This window comes from Thalassophryne amazonica, unplaced genomic scaffold (genome assembly GCF_902500255.1).
Source record: "Thalassophryne amazonica unplaced genomic scaffold, fThaAma1.1, whole genome shotgun sequence".
NCBI lineage: Eukaryota > Metazoa > Chordata > Actinopteri > Batrachoidiformes > Batrachoididae > Thalassophryne > Thalassophryne amazonica.
The window spans coordinates 37,635-56,811 of record NW_022986237.1 but is presented as its reverse complement, the minus strand read 5'-3'; the positions used below and the strand labels follow the sequence as shown (position 1 = coordinate 56,811).

Here is a 19,177-nt window from a genome sequence, read left to right as displayed (position 1 = left end):
GACAGAGAAACCATAACACTGCACATGTCATGACCTTCTGCTTTTAAATGTTTGGTCAAAGGAGAAATCTAACACGTCGGAACTAAATTAACCCACAGACAGAGAAACCATAACACTGCACACGTCACGACCTTCTGCTTTTAAATGTTCGGTCAGAGGAGAAATCTAACACGTCGGAACTAAATTAACCCACAGACAGAGAAACCATCACAATGCACACGTCACGATCTTCTGCTTTTAAATGTTTGGTCAAAGGAGAAATCTAACACGTCGGAACTAAATTAACCCACAGACAGAGAAACCATAACACTGCACACGTCACGACCTTCTGCTTTTAAATGTTCGGTCAGAGGAGAAATCTAACACGTTGGAACTAAATTAACCCACAGACAGAGAAACCATCACAATGCACACGTCACGACCTTCTGCTTTTAAATGTTTGGTCAAAGGAGAAATCTAACACGTCGGAACTAAATTTACCCACAGACAGAGAAACCATCACACTGCACACGTCACGACCTTCTGCTTTTAAATGTTCGGTCAGAGGAGAAATCTAACACGTTGGAACTAAATTAACCCACAGACAGAGAAACCATCACATTGCACACGTCACGACCTTCTGCTTTTAAATGTTTGGTCAAAGAAGAAATCTAACACGTCGGAACTAAATTAACCCACAGACAGAGAAACCATAACACTGCACATGTCATGACCTTCTGCTTTTAAATGTTTGGTCAAAGGAGAAATCTAACACGTCGGAACTAAATTAACCCACAGACAGAGAAACCATAACACTGCACACGTCACGACCTTCTGCTTTTAAATGTTCGGTCAGAGGAGAAATCTAACACGTTGGAACTAAATTAACCCACAGACAGAGAAACCATCACAATGCACACGTCACGACCTTCTGCTTTTAAATGTTTGGTCAAAGGAGAAATCTAACACGTTGGAACTAAATTAACCCACAGACAGAGAAACCATCACACTGCACACGTCACGACCTTCTGCTTTTAAATGTTTGGTCAAAGGAGAAATCTAACACGTCGGAACTAAATTAACCCACAGACAGAGAAACCATAACACTGCACACGTCACGACCTTCTGCTTTTAAATGTTCGGTCAAAGGAGAAATCTAACACGTTAGTACTAAATTAACCCACAGACAGTGAAACCATCACATTGCACACGTCACGACCTTCTGCTTTTAAATGTTTGGTCAAAGGAGAAATCTAACACGTCGGAACTAAATTAACCCACAGACAGAGACACCATCACACTGCACACGTCACGACCTTCTGCTTTTAAATGTTCGGTCAGAGGAGAAATCTAACACGTTGGAACTAAATTAACCCACAGACAGAGACACCATAACACTGCACACGTCATGACCTTCTGCTTTTAAATGTTCGGTCAAAGGAGAAATCTAACATGTTGGAACTAAATTAACCCACAGACAGAGAAACCATAACACTGCACACGTCACGGCCTTCTGCTTTTAAATGTTCGGTCAAAGGAGAAATCTAACACGTTAGTACTAAATTAACCCACAGACAGAGAAACCATCACATTGCACACGTCACGACCTTCTGCTTTTAAATGTTTGGTCAAAGGAGAAATCTAACACGTCGGAACTAAATTAACCCACAGACAGAGAAACCATAACACTGCACACGTCACGACCTTCTGCTCTTAAATGTTTGGTCAAAGGAAAAATCTAACACGTTAGTACTAAATTAACCCACAGACAGAGAAACCATCACACTGCACATGTCACAACGTTGTGCTTTTAATTATTTGACTAAAGGAGAAACCTTCAAATTTTTCAATGGTTTATGATGCTGACCTTGAGTTTTCTTCTGGCGTTGAACTTCTTCAGGCACTCCACAGTTTCCTGTCTGTGCATCATGGACGCCACGGTGGAGCGTTGCTGTGAAGGCACAGAGGAAAGGTGGTGAAACCAGGACAGCATCGAGCACGGTAGCCATTACTCAATCAGCAGACTTACGCAGATCCACGGGTGCTTGAGGGCGTCTGTGGCAGTGACCCTCTTGGCTGGGTTTATGGTCAGCATTTTGTTTATCAGGTCTTTGGCCTCTGGAGTCACCGTGTCCCACTCTGGAGACGGGAACTGTTTGAGGAAAATCAAACACACATTTCACAGACGCTGGACAAAGAAACTTCATGTGGTGACACAGAAGGTGAAGGCGTGAGTCCGCGCCAAACTCACATCGTAGGCCCCGGCCTTAATCTGCTGGTACAGTCGGTGCTGATCCTCATCCCAGAAAGGAGGGTAACCCACCAAAAGGATGTACAGGATCACACCTGGAAACGGGTCCACGACAAAGTCTTCAATTAAAACAGCAGCGATGAACAGTGCTCAGAATCAGCCTCCTGACTGGCTCTTCCAGACACTGTCTGACCTCTGACATCACACAACCAAATGTTTCGCATGTGTCAAATGAAAACTTACCACAGGCCCACATGTCCACTGGCTTTCCATACGGGTCCTTCCTCAGGACCTCAGGAGACAAGTACCCAGGGGTTCCCGCAAAGCCTGCGCGCACACACACACACACACACACACACACACACACAGGTTTACTCGCACTCAGCCATCAGTTCTCTGAACAAGTAACTTTAGATCAAGTTTAAAGCTGCAAAAACAGGAGTTTAAAAAAGAAAAAAAAAATCTTACGGTGCTCCACAAGACCATGACTGCGGCCTTGTTTCTCGAGAGCCTACTTTATAAAAGCACGTCCTGCGGCCAGTGACACACATAAAGCTTCCAAACGGAGCGCTGGGAATAAACACAATATTCCTCTTTTCCACAGGGAAATTTATCCAATTCAAAGGCGCACCATGATGACAGACACAGCTTCAACAAACTGACCCACATGGATCTGATCCCCGATACACAGAACAAAACAAACTGTCCCACACGGATCTGATCCCCAACACGCAGAACAAAACAACCTGACCCACATGGATCTGATCCCGGACACACCGAACAAAACAACTTGACCCACACGGATCTGATCCCGGACACGCAGAACAAAACAACCTGACCCACACGGATCTGATCCCGGACACGCAGAACAAAACAACCTGATCCACACGGATCTGATCCCCGACACGCCGAACAAAACAAACTGTCCCACACGGATCTGATCCCCGACACGCCGAACAAAACAACCTGACCCACACGGATCTGATCCGGGACACGCAGAACAAAACAACCTGACCCACACGGATCTGATCCGGGACACGCAGAACAAAACAACCTGACCCACACAGATCTGATCCGGGACACGCAGAACAAAACAACCTGACCCACACAGATCTGATCCCAGACACACAGAACAAAACAACCTGACCACACACCGATCTGATCCAGGACACGGAGAACAAAACAACCTGACCCACACAGATCTGATCCAGGACACGCAGAACAAAACAACCTGACCCACACGGATCTGATCCCCGACAAGCAGAACAAAACAACCTGACCCACACGGATCTGATCCCCGACACGCAGAACAAAACAAGCTGGGCCACACAGACCTGGTCCCGGACAGACATCTTGACGGGTCAGTCACTTCAACAACACGTTTTTCTGCAGTTGTTTGAAGTCCTCTTGGCTATTCCCATGTTTTCACTCTGGGTTTGGTCCCACAGCAGATCCCAGGTGGATTTACGTGTTGATTTGGCACAAGTTTTGCACCAGATGCCCTACCTGACGCAACTCCATATGCCATGGACAATGGGCAGCGGTGGTGAATGTGTGAATATAAATCTTTAAATGTACAAAAATCGTGTCAAATGGAAAAAAAATACATTTGTTTTTTGGACGTGTGTTCACCATGCAGATCTGTGGAAACTGGAGTGTGTCTTATTTTGAAGGGTCACAGAGGAAGTGACATGAATTCTGGAATGCTCTGGCCACATTTTCCACCTTTATGGCAGTGTAGTGAAGAAAAAAAAAAATCAAACCATCAAAAACTGGTTAAATCTCGTCAGCTGATGTGCTGCACAGGTGCACCAAAGGATGACAATACACGTGCTGAGAGTGGGTGGAGCTACTCACCAAACCATGCCGGCTGGTCGCCCTGCACCTCGATGGCGAGGCCAAAGTCTGCCAGTTTGACGGCCGCCCCCTTCAGTTTGCTGGCAAGGAGCAAATTCTCCGGCTTCACAAACAGATACACAGACAGAGGAGCCCTTAGTACTTTATAGAGAGAGCGGTGTCAACTCAGAACACGGCGCCATTTTGGTTCCAACTGCACTGAACTACTGAATGAACCTTTAATGTTTTCAACATTTTTAAATCATTTAACCACAAACAGAAAAACATCCAGGGTCCCCGACACGCAGGTGCTGTCAAAATAAATATAACAATAGTTAAGATATCAAATGTACAATTTCTGATCATTTATTTAATTAATTTAAAGCCTGATTCACGCAGCTCTGTAACTCCGTGTCATACAGTGACGTGTGTGACAGTTTTAAAGTTCTCCGTCTCTGGATTATACTTTATTCTGGACTAATTTGACCCTCAACACGTTTTTCTTTCTACAATCATCACCTCCAAATCAAAAGTAAGCTGAACATTTTCCTCTTTTACCGACTTTGTGCTGTAAATGTGATGTGGACTTTTCTGATCCGTTTGTCAGCGTGCAAACTGTAAAAACTGTTATAATATGATGACAGACGAAGGATTAACAGCAGAAAAGTGTCAAATCACAGCCTTTTGTGTTTGATTTAACAGGTTCACGTCAGGCTGCAGGTCCGAGTCCGAACACAGTGTGAACAAAGTAAACTGTCTGACTTTTAATCACTGAAATGACTCCGGTCCCACTTAATCGGCGAGTGTCAGAGCTGAACTTTAATTTGTGTCTCTGCACGTCCAGACTGCTTGGGGTTTTTAATGGAAAAACACTGTGATTGGACGGGACATTTTATCCGATGTGAGCCATATGTATGTAACAGATGAGTTACAGTCAGGAGGCTCCAAATATCTATGGGGAATCCTGAATCAGGATGTGCGCCTCATTAATGACCGGGTCAAAATTTGCTCTGAAACTTTTTTCTGCCAAATATATTTCATCCATTATCAAAATGTGAAAGCAGCAATGTGTTTGCTCCTTTCGCTGCTGCAGGCTGCAGCTCTGAGTCTGAACACGGTGTGAAAAAATAAACGGTCGGACTTTTAATCACTGAAATGACTCCGGTCCCACATGTGAGGGTTTAATGGAAATACATTGTGATCGAACGGGACATTTTATCTGATGTGAGTAAAAATCCGCTGTACAAAATCCGTTATATACGGTGTTTATTACCTGGATAAACGATACAAAAACTTTGGGACTGTTTTTGTCCACTGACTGTGAATATCTGGTTTATACGATGACGGTTTTAGGTGAGTTTTACTGGACATGGGACTGAACAATAAATTGACCTCTCAAAGCTTTGAAGATGAAGTCACTTCCATCCCACACGCTGACTTTATTTTCCCAAATGTTTCTTCTGTTCGGATCTGAAGTGAATCTGTACATCTTGAAGCCCTTGTTGTGTCTATTTGTGCCTCCAAACGCACAACAACCCGACATTTTCAGAGAATAAATCAATAAAATAGCTGGATTTATATACAGACACATTAACAGTGAACACTGTTTTCAACCCAAGACAGCACCAGGAGTTACGTGACTGATTTTTTTTTTTAAATGGTCATGTCACCACTCTCTCCAATAAAGGCACTCTCGTTCTTTAAGCCCTGCCCACACCTGGTCCACGGTCACACCTACACAGACAAATTCTGACAGAAATGCATGCTGGGAGTCGGTGGCCTGTGGTCACGTTGCACACTGTGTCACGTCGACACTGGGCACCCAGCGCTGTGCTGCGGCATGCTGGGACACTGCAAGTGGTGTCTCATCCCTCCAGTGGGCAGAAATTTAAGATATTTATTCACACATTTACCCAAAAAGTCATGAATAAAAGAAGAAATTATGAAAGAATAACAGGATGATGGAGGGGTGGAGGAAAAAGTCTGACTTTACTGAACCTTGTGCCGGGACCCTGACCTGCTGACCTGCTGTAAAGAGTTCACTGCTGCCTCTGTAAACAAATAGAAATACGCCTGAAGCAAAGAGTCATTTGTTTAAACTTTGTGTTTCTGCAGTCAGCAATGACAACTGCCTGGCAACAGCCAATCAGAGTGCAGGAAGAGCCCGGCTGGCGAAAGCAAAAAGCCGTCTTAATATTTGTGAAGTTGCAGACACACCTGCATCATTTGATTGGCAAATCTGAGCTGCGGCCAGAACAATACTCATACAGACCTGATGATGTCAGCGCAGCTCAGGCCGTCATGGAATTAAACATTTGCATCAGGCCACCTGTCTGTCTGTGTCCGTGGACAAAACACTTGACTAACACTGGTCTAAGTAGGTTCTGGCCTCTTCTGGGGTCCCACCGAAGGAGAGACATGGACACTCATCCACTTCACACGACGAATTCTGCCTCCTCTTCTTCTTTTTCATGCTTTCTTTGGTGATAAAACACCTGAATTAACCAGCTGGTCAGCCTCGGTGCAAATATGGTTTGAACAAATCCAGTTATGTCCTTTTGAAGGTATCAGCCAGGACTTTGTTTGTCTCATGTACATCTTCATGTGGTGCTGCCGCAGTGACACACATTTCGGAAAAGATCAACTGACACAACAGACAGACCACGTGGTGATAAGGTTCGGCCTACGCTAACTTCAGTTTGAAAGTTGTATTCAATCTTCTGACCATGTTTCATATATTCGGCATAAAACCAAGTAACAATTCACAACATGTGGAACGACACACCTATAACATTACACAATACATATCGCGATACGCCTATAATGTTTGGATGCATATGGCAACACGCCTATAACATTACAATACATATCACGATACACTTGTAATGTTTGGATGCATATGGCAACATGCCTATAACATTACAATACATATCACGATACACTTATAACGTTTTGATGCATATCCTGATATGCCTATAACATTACAATACATATCACGATACACTTGTAATGTTTGGATGCATATGGCAACACGCCTATAACATTACAATACATATGGGGGTCGTTTTGACCGTTGGGGTTTTTCATAATTATTGTATGGCCTTGCCTTGCAATATGGAGCGCCTTGGGGCAACTGTTTGTTGTGATTTGGCGCTATATAAGAAAAAAGTTGATTGATTGATTGATATCACGATACACTTGTAATGTTTGGATGCATATGGATGCATATCATGATACAGCTATAATGTTTTGATACATATCGCAATACACCTATAAGATTACAATAAAAAAGGGGAGGTGATGGTCTAGTGGTTAAGGTGTTGGGCTTGAGTCCAGAAGATCATGGGTTCAAATCCCCGCCTGACTGGAAAATCACTAAGGGCCCTTGGGCAAGGTCTTTAATCCCCTACTGCTCCCGGTGTGTAGTGAGCACCTTGTATGGCAGCACCCTGACATCGGGGTGAATGTGAGGCATAATTGTAAAGCGCTTTGAGCGTCTGATGCAGATGGAAAAGCGCGATATAAATGCAGTCCATTTACACTACCTATCATGATACACCTATAATGTTTTGATACATATCGCAATACACCTATAAGATTACAATACCTATCACGATACACCTATACCATTTTGATACATAACATGATAGGCCTACAACATTTCAATGCATATCGTGATACGCCTATAACATTACAATAAATATCACCGTACACCAATAATGTTTTGATGCATATCGTGATACGCCTATAATGTTTCAATGTATATCAAGATTCACCTATAACATTTGATTTTCCTGTAATAATCCAATACATATCATGATGCACCTATAACACATATATTGCAATATGCCTATACACATTTACAGCTATAAAGAAAAGGCAGTTTGTGGACTCACCTTCAGGTCGCGGTGGACCACACCCATCTGGTGGCAGTGTAGCACGGCCTCAAGGATCTGCTGGATGCAGTGACTGTGTGAAAACACCAGGGGGCTATAGGTTAGTGGCACGCAAAATACATCGCAACTCTGAACGGGCTTTGGCACTGGAGGACACTGCAGACGGCAACCGAAACAGCAACCTGGCAAAGTGGACCAGCTCCTCAAGAGCTGGAGACACTGAGCGGTGCCGACCGCACAACAGAGTCTCTGCTCTAGTGCCAAAACACAGGAGGTGCTATGAGCCCCAAGAGGAGGCGGAGCCAGGTCTCAATGCAACTCAGAATTGGGCTTAAAAACGAATAAAAAAAAAATTAGATTTGATTTTTAGTCTTCTCTCTATAACTGTTTGTTCTTTTGAAACATGTCAAATCAAAGAGCTTTATTTCTTTTGGCTTGAGCATGGCTTCACTGCACACACTGACCTGGCATCGGCTTCACTGTAGTACTCTCTGGCAACAATGTCCTCAAACAATTCGCCGCCCGTGACTCTGAAAGAGAAACAAGAGCAGCAGCTGTGAGAGAAACAACACCAACGCTCTACAAACACGCAAGTTCTGATGGTGTTTCTACACCACTGCTCACAAAGTCCGGTACCAGACCCCCATGTTAGATTCCGGTTCCAAACTCCGGTGTTAGATTCCGGTACAGACGCCGAGTCCGGTTCCAGACCCCAGTGTTAGATTCCGGTTCCAGACCCCGGTGTTAGATTCCGGTTCCAGACCCCGGTGTTAGATTCCGGTTCCAAACTCCGGTGTTAGATTCCGGTACAGACTCCGAGTCCGGTTCCAGACTCCGGTGTTAGATTCCAGTACCAGACCCCAGTGTTAGATTCCAGTACAGACTCTGTGTCCAGTACCAGACCCCAGTGTTAGAGTCCAGTACCAGACTCCCGTGTTAGAGTCCAGGACCACACCCCAGTGTTAGGTTTTAATCCGTCTACCACGTCTGTGTTAAATTTTTAATCTGTCCATCATGCCTGTGTTAAAGTTTTAATCTGTGTATTTTGTCCAGGTTAAAGTTTTAATCCATCTGTCTTGCCCAGGTTACAGTTTTAAGACATCTGTCTTGCCCAGGTTACAGTTTTAAGACATCTGTCTTGTCCAGGTTAAAGTTTTAATCCATCTATCTTGTCCAGGAGTAAGTTTTATTCTGTCTGTCTTGTCCAGGGGTACGTTTTAATCCGTCTGTCTTGTCCAGGGGTAGGTTTTAATCCGTCTATCTTGTCCATGTTAAAGTTTTAATCCGTCTATCTTGTCCTGGTTAAAGTTTTAATCCGTCTATCTTGTCCATGTTAAAGTTTTAATCAGTCTATCTTGTCCATGTTAAAGTTTTAATCCGTCTACCTTGTCCATGTTAAAGTTTTAATCCGTCTATCTTGTCCATATTAAAGTTTTAATCAGTCTATCTTGTCCATGTTAAAGTTTTAATCAGTCTATCTTGTCCATGTTAAAGTTTTAATCCGTCTATCTTGTCCATGTTAAAGTTTTAATCTGTCTATCTTGTCCATGTTAAAGTTTTAATCTCTCTATCTTGTCCATGTTAAAGTTTTAATCCGTCTGTCTTGTCCATGTTAAAGTTTTAATCAGTCTGTCTTGTCCATGTTAAAGTTTTAATCCGTCTATCTTGTCCATGTTAAAGTTTTAATCCGTCTACCTTGTCCTGGTTAAAGTTCTAATCCGTCTATCTTGTCCATGTTAAAGTTTTAATCCGTCTATCTTGTCCATGTTAAAGTTTTAATCCGTCTATCTTGTCCATGTTAAAGTTTTAATCCGTCTATCTTGTCCATGTTAAAGTTTTAATCCGTCTATCTCTTCCATGTTAAAGTTTTAATCTCTCTATCTTTTCCATATTAAAGATTTAATCCGTCTGTCTTGTCCATGTTAAAGATTTAATCCGTCTGTCTTGTCCATGTTAAAGATTTAATCCGTCTGTCTTGTCCATGTTAAAGATTTAATCCGTCTGTCTTGTCCATATTAAAGTTTTAATCTGTCTGTCTTGTCCATGTTAAAGTTTTAATCCGTCTGTCTTGTCCATGTTAAAGTTTTAATCCGTCTATCTTGTCCATATTAAAGTTTTAATCCATCTATCTTGTCCATGTTAAACATGACATGTTCTGTTTTAAATTTATTGGATGTGTGTTTTAATGTTTGTGAATCTGTGTTTTTACTGTAAAGCACTTTATAAATAAATGTTGATTGATTGATCGATTGATTTCTTTTCCTTTTTGCAGCACTTTGGTCAACTGCTGTTGTTTTAAATGTGCTTTTGAAATAAAGTTTGAGTTGAAGTTGGTGAATGTTGTTCAGTGAGTGCAGCATTAATCCTGCCCCCAGATGAACAAGGCTTTATGAAGCTAGAATTTGCCAGAAGGTTTGTAGACGGTCCAGATGTTTCAGCACACGGTCCACATGGTCTTCTTTTTGTATCCGTGGAAACACTGGAGAATAACTCAGTCAAAGTCCCGCACTTACAAATCAAAGAGCAGGTAGTGGAAGCCTTCATCAGATATGCTGTCATGGAGACGGACTGGAAGGACAAAAACACACACACACACACACAATCAGGTTAGTCACCAACACACAACCTGCTCAGAGCAACAACAAACAAACAACGATGGCATCAACAGACAACAACATCAACAACAAAAACCGTCAGGAACAAACAACGACATGCTGGAGCAGAAAGTAGCTGTAACACACCATAAAGCTGGATGCCAAGCAACATAAAACTCTCAAATCTGAATGACATAAATGTTTCCCCGAGTTCTTGGTGCAGCCTGGTACCGTCCGCTCGCCACCACAGTGTTTGTGTTATAAAAAATGTGCCAATTAAAATCCTTGCACCATGTCTAAAAAATAAATGCAACTTAGAGATCAGTGTGATTTCTGCACAGATGCCTCTGATGTTCGGAGGTTTCAGCACTGTGATAACATGTGAGCCCACCCTCAGTGCGTAAAGTAAGAAATATCTGCCCATGTCGAGGAGAGGTGCAGCCTGAGGTCGGCCGCCGTGTCTCGCCGTGCTGCGTCGACCATCTACAGTGAGACCTGAAACCGTCTCCTGGTTTAATACGTACGAGGGAAGCAGCAGAGTTCTGATACTCTGTGATTACGTGTTTGAACAAACGGAGCCAAGAACGTCACGGCAGTCTGTCCTCTGAGGCCACTGACAGACAGGTGAGTTACCTCAGTGCCAAAGACATGTCACTGAGACAGCAGAACCCTCAGCTCGCCTCCGTCTGCTCCTCACACCCACAGCAGGATGATCAGGCGCTCGGAAACGTCCTCAGGAGCACCAACAGGTGTCCCTGATCCTCCTCCAGGACTAAGCAGTCATCTGGAATGGCAATGGAGCAGGCTAGCCACTCCCACCCAAACAGCACCTGGGCGTGGCTTCCCTGCCACCACAAAGATCATGTGACAGACACACTTCTGAATAACGGTGCTGCTGTACTTTACCAACTATCGGTTTATTCATGTTTATTTTACTGGTTTATGAGGATTTGCACCTTATAAATGAAAAAATAGTGCATTCTCAACTATGGCCACATGATGGCAATGTCTACATGCGTGACAAGCTGCCCTAACCGTGGCAACACTAACTCTAACATTGACAGCTGCATGTATCAAGCTAGCATAGCGTGCATAACCCATACTTTAATAATCGTTTCTCAGTACATAGTTAGAAATATTACATTATATTTATATTTTATATTATTTCTTTGGGCCGCTAAGGATGCACTTATTTACTCAGCTCACGGTGGAAAGAAGGCTGCGCACGTCGGCACATCAAACACACATACCAGTGCACACTGCACATGCGCCGGCGCGGCCGAGCTCCAGGCTGATGAACGAACATGTTGTTGGCTCACTAGCTTTTGTTTAAGAACATGATGATGTCACAGGTGCTGTTTGCGCTCACTGTACCATTAGCTCAAACGCCGTGGCAGCTAAATTAGCACCTCTCAGCAGAGACTTAGTGTGGAAAAGCTCTGAGTGGGATCTGCTCCGCTCTTTCCTCACTGCGGTTCTGTTCAGTGTTTTTATTCCAGAAAAGACCAAAGCAGAAACTTCTCACTGTTCACAGTCTCAGGAAAGTGCTTTTTTTTCTTCAGTGAGCCACCACACTGAAGAACCACTGCGCATCACATCAACCAGAGCAGGGCAGAGTTTTGGGGACCCCAAAGTCACAGCAGACACCACAGTCACAGGGACCCCACGGTCAAAGGGCCGCGGACACCACAGTGACAGCATCCCCGTGGCCCCTGTGGATTCTGATGCTGTCTTTGACCTTAAATTTCTGCTTATGATTCTTGATTTCTTTGATTTTGATGCTATATTTGATGTAAAATTTCTGCTTCTGATTCTTGACTCCTTTGATTGGGATGCCACCTTTGATCTTTAGTTTCTGCTTATTATTCTTGATTCCTTTGATTCTGATGCTGTCTTTGATCTTAAATCTTTAGTTTGGTTTCTGCTTCAGATTTCTTTGATCTTTCCATCAGGACTGCTGAATAGTGATTAGTTCAGTAATCAGAATCAAAAGGTCAGAATCTGTTTATTTATTCTGATTGCTTTGATCCTAATTTCAAGCTAGATAGACAGACAAAAAGACTGTCATGATTTGTCCCTGCTCTGTTCGTGATTATTATGTTTTTCTGTCAGTCTGTCCTTATTGATTTCTTTTTATCTGCTTTTTTGATCATTGGTTTGTTAGCTTTGTCACAGCTGCTTGTTTTCTGTTTATCACGCTTCAGCTACATCTTGAGTTCCATTCTGGTTTAGGTTAGTCTTTGATTTTTCTTCATCATTGCTTTTGTCACAGCTTGTTGTTTTATGTACATCACACTTCAGCCACATGTTGAGTTCTGTTCTTGTTTAGTTTAGTCTTTGATCCACTGTTTTTGATCGTTTCATGATTGCTTATGTCACTGGTTTGATTTTTCAGGTTTACCACATTAGTCTTTGGTTGTATTATTCATATCACTTCTGTTCTAGTTTCAGATTTTGATTTTCTTGTTGCACTTGCTGCCGTCTTTTCCATTTGTTGTCTAATTTGATTCAGTTTGTGTTTACTTTCTCTGCAGCCTTTGGTGTGAGTTGATTTTCTCTGTCTTGTTAGTTTCATATTGTTTGACTATGGTTTCTAGTCATGTTCATGCTGTCACTCGTCAGTCTCGTCCTTTGATAACTGCACGCTCTTGTCTGTCTGTTCTCATCTTGGTTCTCATGTGTTCACGCCCAGTCTCATTTGTTTCACACAGTCTCGCCCTTTGATCACTGCACTCTCTTGTCTGTCTGTTCTCATGTGTTCACGCCCAGTCTCATTTGTTTCACACAGTCTCGTCCTTTGATCCCTGCACTCTCTGTCTGTTCTCATGTGTTCACGCCCAGTCTCATTTGTTTCACACAGTCTCGCCCTTTGATCCCTGCACTCTCTGTCTGTTCTCATGTGTTCACGCCCAGTCTCATTTGTTTCACACAGTCTCGTCCTTTGATCCCTGCACTCTCTTGCCCTTCACCAGTAGATCCTCATCTCTGTTGGCCACACCCCATTTTGTTTGTCATCTCCTCATCCACCTGTCACAGCACTCTCTTGTCTCACACAGTTGCCTCTCATCTTTGTTAGTCCACGCCCTCCTCCTGCCTGCTCACCACACCTGCTTCATATCACATCCTAATTCAGTGTGTGTCGGCATCGATTCATGGAGCAAGTTTGGAAGACTTGGTCTTTGGAGTGAGATTGCATCAGAATTTTGGCTCTCTGTTGGGACTGTTTACACAGAGACTGCTACCTGCTGCTTTGGACTTGAACTAACAGTCTTTTTCAAGACTTTTTTACCTTTTTACTTTTTTTTTAACTTTTTTACTGTGCTCCAACGCCTAAGGAAGACCTCTAACGGTCGAAACATCGCGACGGAGCACTTTTATCAGCTAACTTTCATTAGCGTTGGCAAGCTAACTAGCTTGCTAACGCTTTCGTTTTTATTTTTTTATTTTTTTATTTTATTTTATTTATTTTTTTTAATTTTATTTTAGCACCGTTGTCGTGCGTTCGCTGTTGTCGTGCGTTGCCTGTGCTGCTTCATGGCCTGTTTGGTGCCTTGATTGGGGCACTCCTTCTGCTGAATCACCTCTGGATTATTTGCACATTATTCACTTTGTGTGTTTTTGGGAATCCGCTAGCTTAGCGTAGCTACTAGCTCTTAGCCGATTTAGCATGGCGGCTTCTCCTGTCTCTCCCGTACTTTTCTGCTCTGGGTGTGAAATGTTTAGTTATTCCTCGACCTCCTTTAGCAGTAACGGTACTTGTAATAAGTGCAGCTTATTCGTAGCTTTGGAGGCCAGGCTGGGCGAATTGGAGGCTCGGCTCCGCACCGTGGAAAATTCTACAGCTAGCCAGGCCCCTGTAGTCGGTGCGGACCAAGGTAGCTTAGCCGCCGTTAGTTCCCCCCTGGCAGATCCCGGGCAGTCGGGAAAGCAGGCTGACTGGGTGACTGTGAGGAGGAAGCGTAGCCCTAAACAGAAGCCCGTGTACACCGTCAACCCGTTCACATCTCTAACCGTTTTTCCCCACTCGACGATACACTCGCCGAGGATCAAACTCTGGTTATTGGCGACTCTGTTTTGAGAAATGTGAAGTTAGCGACACCAGCAACCATTGTCAATTGTCTTCCGGGGGCCAGAGCAGGCGACATTGAAGGAAATTTGACATTTGATTTAGCTATCTTAGCTAATTATAGGCCAATCTCCAACCTTCCTTTTCTCTCAAAGATTCTTGAGAGGGTAGTTGTAAAACAGCTAACTGATCACCTGCAGAGGAATGGTCTATTTGAAGAGTTTCAGTCAGGTTTTAGAATTCATCATAGTACAGAAACAGCATTAGTGAAGGTTACAAATGATCTTCTTATGGCTTCGGACAGTGGACTTATCTCTGTGCTTGTTCTGTTGGACCTCAGTGCTGCTTTTGATACTGTTGACCATAAAATTTTATTACAGAGATTAGAGCATGCCATAGGTATTAAAGGCACTGCGCTGCGGTGGTTTGAATCATATTTGTCTAATAGATTACAGTTTGTTCATGTAAATGGGGAATCTTCTTCACAGACTAAAGTTAATTATGGAGTTCCACAAGGTTCTGTGCTAGGACCAATTTTATTCACTTTATACATGCTTCCCTTAGGCAGTATTATTAGACGGTATTGCTTAAATTTTCATTGTTACGCAGATGATACCCAGCTTTATCTATCCATGAAGCCAGAGGATACACACCAATTAGCTAAACTGCAGGATTGTCTTACAGACATAAAGACATGGATGACCTCTAATTTCCTGCTTTTAAACTCAGATAAAACTGAAGTTATTGTACTTGGCCCCACAAATCTTAGAAGCATGGTGTCTAACCAGATCGTTACTCTGGATGGCATTTCCCTGATCTCTAGTAATACTGTGAGAAATCTTGGAGTCATTTTTGATCAGGATATGTCATTCAAAGCGCATATTAAACAAATATGTAGGACTGCCTTTTTGCATTTACGCAATATCTCTAAAATCAGAAAGGTCTTGTCTCAGAGTGATGCTGAAAAACTAATTCATGCATTTATTTCCTCTAGGCTGGACTACTGTAATTCATTATTCTCAGGTTGTCCTAAAAGTTCCCTAAAAAGCCTTCAGTTGGTTCAGAATGCTGCAGCTAGAGTACTGACGGGGACTAGAAGGAGAGAGCATATCTCACCCGTGTTGGCCTCTCTTCATTGGCTTCCTGTTAATTCTAGAATAGAATTTAAAATTCTTCTTCTTACTTATAAGGTTTTGAATAATCAGGTCCCATCTTATCTTAGGGACCCCGTAGTACCATATTACCCCATTAGAGCGCTTCGCTCTCAGACTGCGGGCTTACTTGTGGTTCCTAGGGTTTGTAAGAGTAGAATGGGAGGCAGAGCCTTCAGCTTTCAGGCTCCTCTCCTGTGGAACCAGCTCCCAATTCAGATCAGGGAGACAGACACCCTCTCTACTTTTAAGATTAGGCTTAAAACTTTCCTTTACGCTAAGGCTTATAGTTAGGGCTGGATCGGGTGACCCTGGACCATCCCTTGGTTATGTTGCTATAGACGTAGACTGCTGGGGGGTTCCCATGATGCACTGTTTCTTTCTCTTTTTGCTCCGTATGGATCACTCTGTATTTAATCATTAGTGATCGATCTCTGCCCCCCTTCTCGGCATGTCTTTTTCCTGGTTCTTTCCCTCAGCCCCAACCAGTCTCAGCAGAAGACTGCCCCTCCCTGAGCCTGGTTCTGCTGGAGGTTTCTTCCTGTTAAAAGGGAGTTTTTCCTTCCCACTGTGGCCAAGTGCTTGCTCATAGGGGGTCGTTTTGACCGTATGGCCTTGCCTTACAATATGGAGCGCCTTGGGGCAACTGTTTGTTGTGATTTGGCGCTATATAAGAAAAAAAGTTGAGTTGAGTTAATTAAACCACTGTGTATTTAAGCCCTGCTAGATTTCTTTTCACTTGCTTGTTCGCTGATGTTCTGTCTCTGTTCCAGCTCACGTATCTGGGCTCCAAGTTCCTAGCCCTAGTTCCTTGTTGCCATCCATGCCTGTTTTTCCTGACCTCGCCTTTGGTCTTAGCCCTTGTAACTTTGATTGCCGTGCTCTGACCTCAGCCTGTATTTTTGATGACGCCTTTGTATGACACCTGCCTGTACCTTCGACTTGCCGACTGCCTTTTTGTGTACCAGACCGTCTGCCTGAATTTACGATAAAGCCTTTTATATCCTACCACCTGCTGTGCCAAGCTCCCCTGAGAATCATAACAAAGACAAGGTGATCAGGATCAAAGATCAACAATAATGATCAAAGCTTGGTGATCAGAATAAAAAGTCAGCTATCAAAAGTGAAAATCAGCAAACAAGGCAACAAAGTTCAGAGTCAAGAACATTTGATAACTGAGCCAAAGAATTAAAAACAAGGACAAAGACAACGACAAAGATGGAGACAAAATGAAAATTCTGGAGACATAAAGAGCAGAATAGTGGCTTTGACTTTATTAACATGAGTCTGCAGTACCAACTGACCCCGAATCCCTAAAGGCCTTGTGACCATGACATCATAAAGAGAAGATTAACTGACAAAACAAACATGGAGCCACGTTACCAACGTTGGGATGTTTGAGGAGGCGGCAGATTCGGGCCTCTCGCTCCAACTTCTGGTGATCTGTGGAGACAAAAACCCATCACAGAGGTCAGAAGGACTTCAGAGGTGTCCAACTCAACCTTTATTTCTAAAGCGCGTTTAAAATGACAGCAGTCGACCAAAAAGCTGTATATAATTAAAAAACAGGCACCAAGTTACCCCCAAATCAGAAATAAATGAATTAAAAATAACAAAATTACGGCAGCCAAGAAAACAGATAAAAGACAAAGTAAAATAAAGAGTAAAAAGTAGTAGGATATCATTTAATTTGATTTGATTTACATAGCGCCTACATAAGTAAAGTCTAATCTTACTTTCCACAAAGTCCACAGAGACAATGTCACAGACACGCGGTCCACAGATTTAACCTTCATTTGACTTGCTGTCTTGGGGCCGTGGTCAGTGGAACGGCATGCGTCCATACTGGAGCCGGTCCAGAAGACTGGAAGCAGCAGTGCTGGACTAGAACCCGAAGCAGACTCTGTATCTAATCCGCAGTTTCGATGTTGACAGAACGAAGTCTTCTGGACGGGCCGAGGACGAAGTCATCCATATCTCACCCGTGAGACAACGGAAACCGCGGATGTTTGCAGCCAGGCTCGAGTTTTCTAAGCCACCAAGAATCTGGTGCACATTGACCTGATCATCAAGAACGGGCCCAAAACAACGAGACCCATGCGCACGTCGGTTTCTTACACAGACCGCACGCGTGTCACTGTCGGTATCTCACTAAAAAAAACAATAAAGCAGGAAACATGAACCAGAATACAAGTCTGAAGAACCCACTTTGGTCAACGGCAATGACCAATAACTTCCAATTAGCCAGCTAGCAGCCTGCGGGCTAGATAGATTGACCAATACCTTCCAAGCAGCCCGCTCAGTTCCTTTCAGAGCCTTTTAGTATAAATATGTAACAATGCAGCGCAACTGTACAAAGAAGTTCGTGCTCCAGGATTTTCAGCGAGTTGAACGCTTAGTACCATTTAACTCCTCCATTGCCTATCACGCACACTGATGGCCGCTGAAGCCACCAGCTAGCCTGTTAGCTCCAGATCCATCACAGAGGTGTACAACAGTCTAAAATGTGCTTATGTGGACAAGTTCTGTTACACAACTGTAACGCTTTCAAGATGTGCAATGTGAAACTTTAAAACCCATGAAATTATAAATGACAGATTTTTAAAAACCCAACAAAAGCATTGTAATTTTAGTAGCCAGCTGTATCCACCTTATTCCTGTGAGCACTGCGGTAGAAGCGATTATGGGCGCAACTTCCTGTTAGACACCAGAAGAAGCAGTGAGCCATTGTTTTCTAGCGATTTTCATTTTCTGGGCCGGTTTATTTTAAAGTTTATAGTTTTCTTTTCTAAACGATGATCAGCCCCCGTAGCATTTAAAAAATGTCCTTGTGCAACTCGGGAACATGTTGCGCTGTTCGCAGTTGTACCAACAACCAGACAAAGTTAAATCTGTGGCTACAACAGTGATGTTTTTGGGAAATATGACATGTACAGAACACAGACAATGGTTAGGGTTAGGGTTAACCCTACCCCTAACCCTAACCCTCACATGTATTCTGTCACATTAGTTCATAGATTATAATGAACTAAAGTTACCCACCTGGTGATCTGCGCTGCCTGAACACCTGCTGTTTGTGTTTCACCTGATGCTGAAACGCAAACCCAGGCTCAGTGATCAGGGACTTTAAGGCTCCTGCTGGACTCTACGTCTGCCTGAAGGTAAATAAGTTGTGTTCCAAGACCTCTTAACAGAACGGGACTGACTTTATTACTGTGCAGGTCCTGATGCGCCTCAGAGCTTTTCAGATTGTTCACTGCCTCCCATCCGGAGCGAGAGTTAAGAAAGGAGCTAATCCCGTATGTTATCTTAGGCCACTTCTTCATATCGTCCTCCACCTCTCTGTATTTGTAGACAGCGGGATGGGAATGTTGTCGTTTGAGCCGTGACAGCTGCTGTTTACA

The 19,177-nt window shown here is 43.3% G+C and overlaps 1 protein-coding gene across 4 annotated transcripts in view; it reads right to left on the bottom strand.

Annotated features, from left to right (window-relative positions):
* LOC117505690 (calcium/calmodulin-dependent protein kinase type II delta chain) overlaps window positions 1-19,177 on the bottom strand; it is an 81,408-nt gene that overhangs the window by 27,360 nt on the left and 34,871 nt on the right. For 3 of the 4 annotated variants that reach the window (XM_034165243.1, XM_034165242.1, XM_034165244.1), the window contains exons 2-10: window positions 17,157-17,216; window positions 10,476-10,530; window positions 8,427-8,492; window positions 7,963-8,035; window positions 4,088-4,190; window positions 2,474-2,557; window positions 2,231-2,325; window positions 2,009-2,131; window positions 1,847-1,930 (exon numbers count right to left, since the gene is read on the bottom strand). In XM_034165243.1, the coding sequence (XP_034021134.1) occupies window positions 1,847-1,930; window positions 2,009-2,131; window positions 2,231-2,325; window positions 2,474-2,557; window positions 4,088-4,190; window positions 7,963-8,035; window positions 8,427-8,492; window positions 10,476-10,530; window positions 17,157-17,216 (743 nt within the window). The remainder of the gene's footprint in view (window positions 1-1,846; window positions 1,931-2,008; window positions 2,132-2,230; window positions 2,326-2,473; window positions 2,558-4,087; window positions 4,191-7,962; window positions 8,036-8,426; window positions 8,493-10,475; window positions 10,531-17,156; window positions 17,217-19,177) is intronic. The other variant, XM_034165245.1, reaches the window with a different exon arrangement.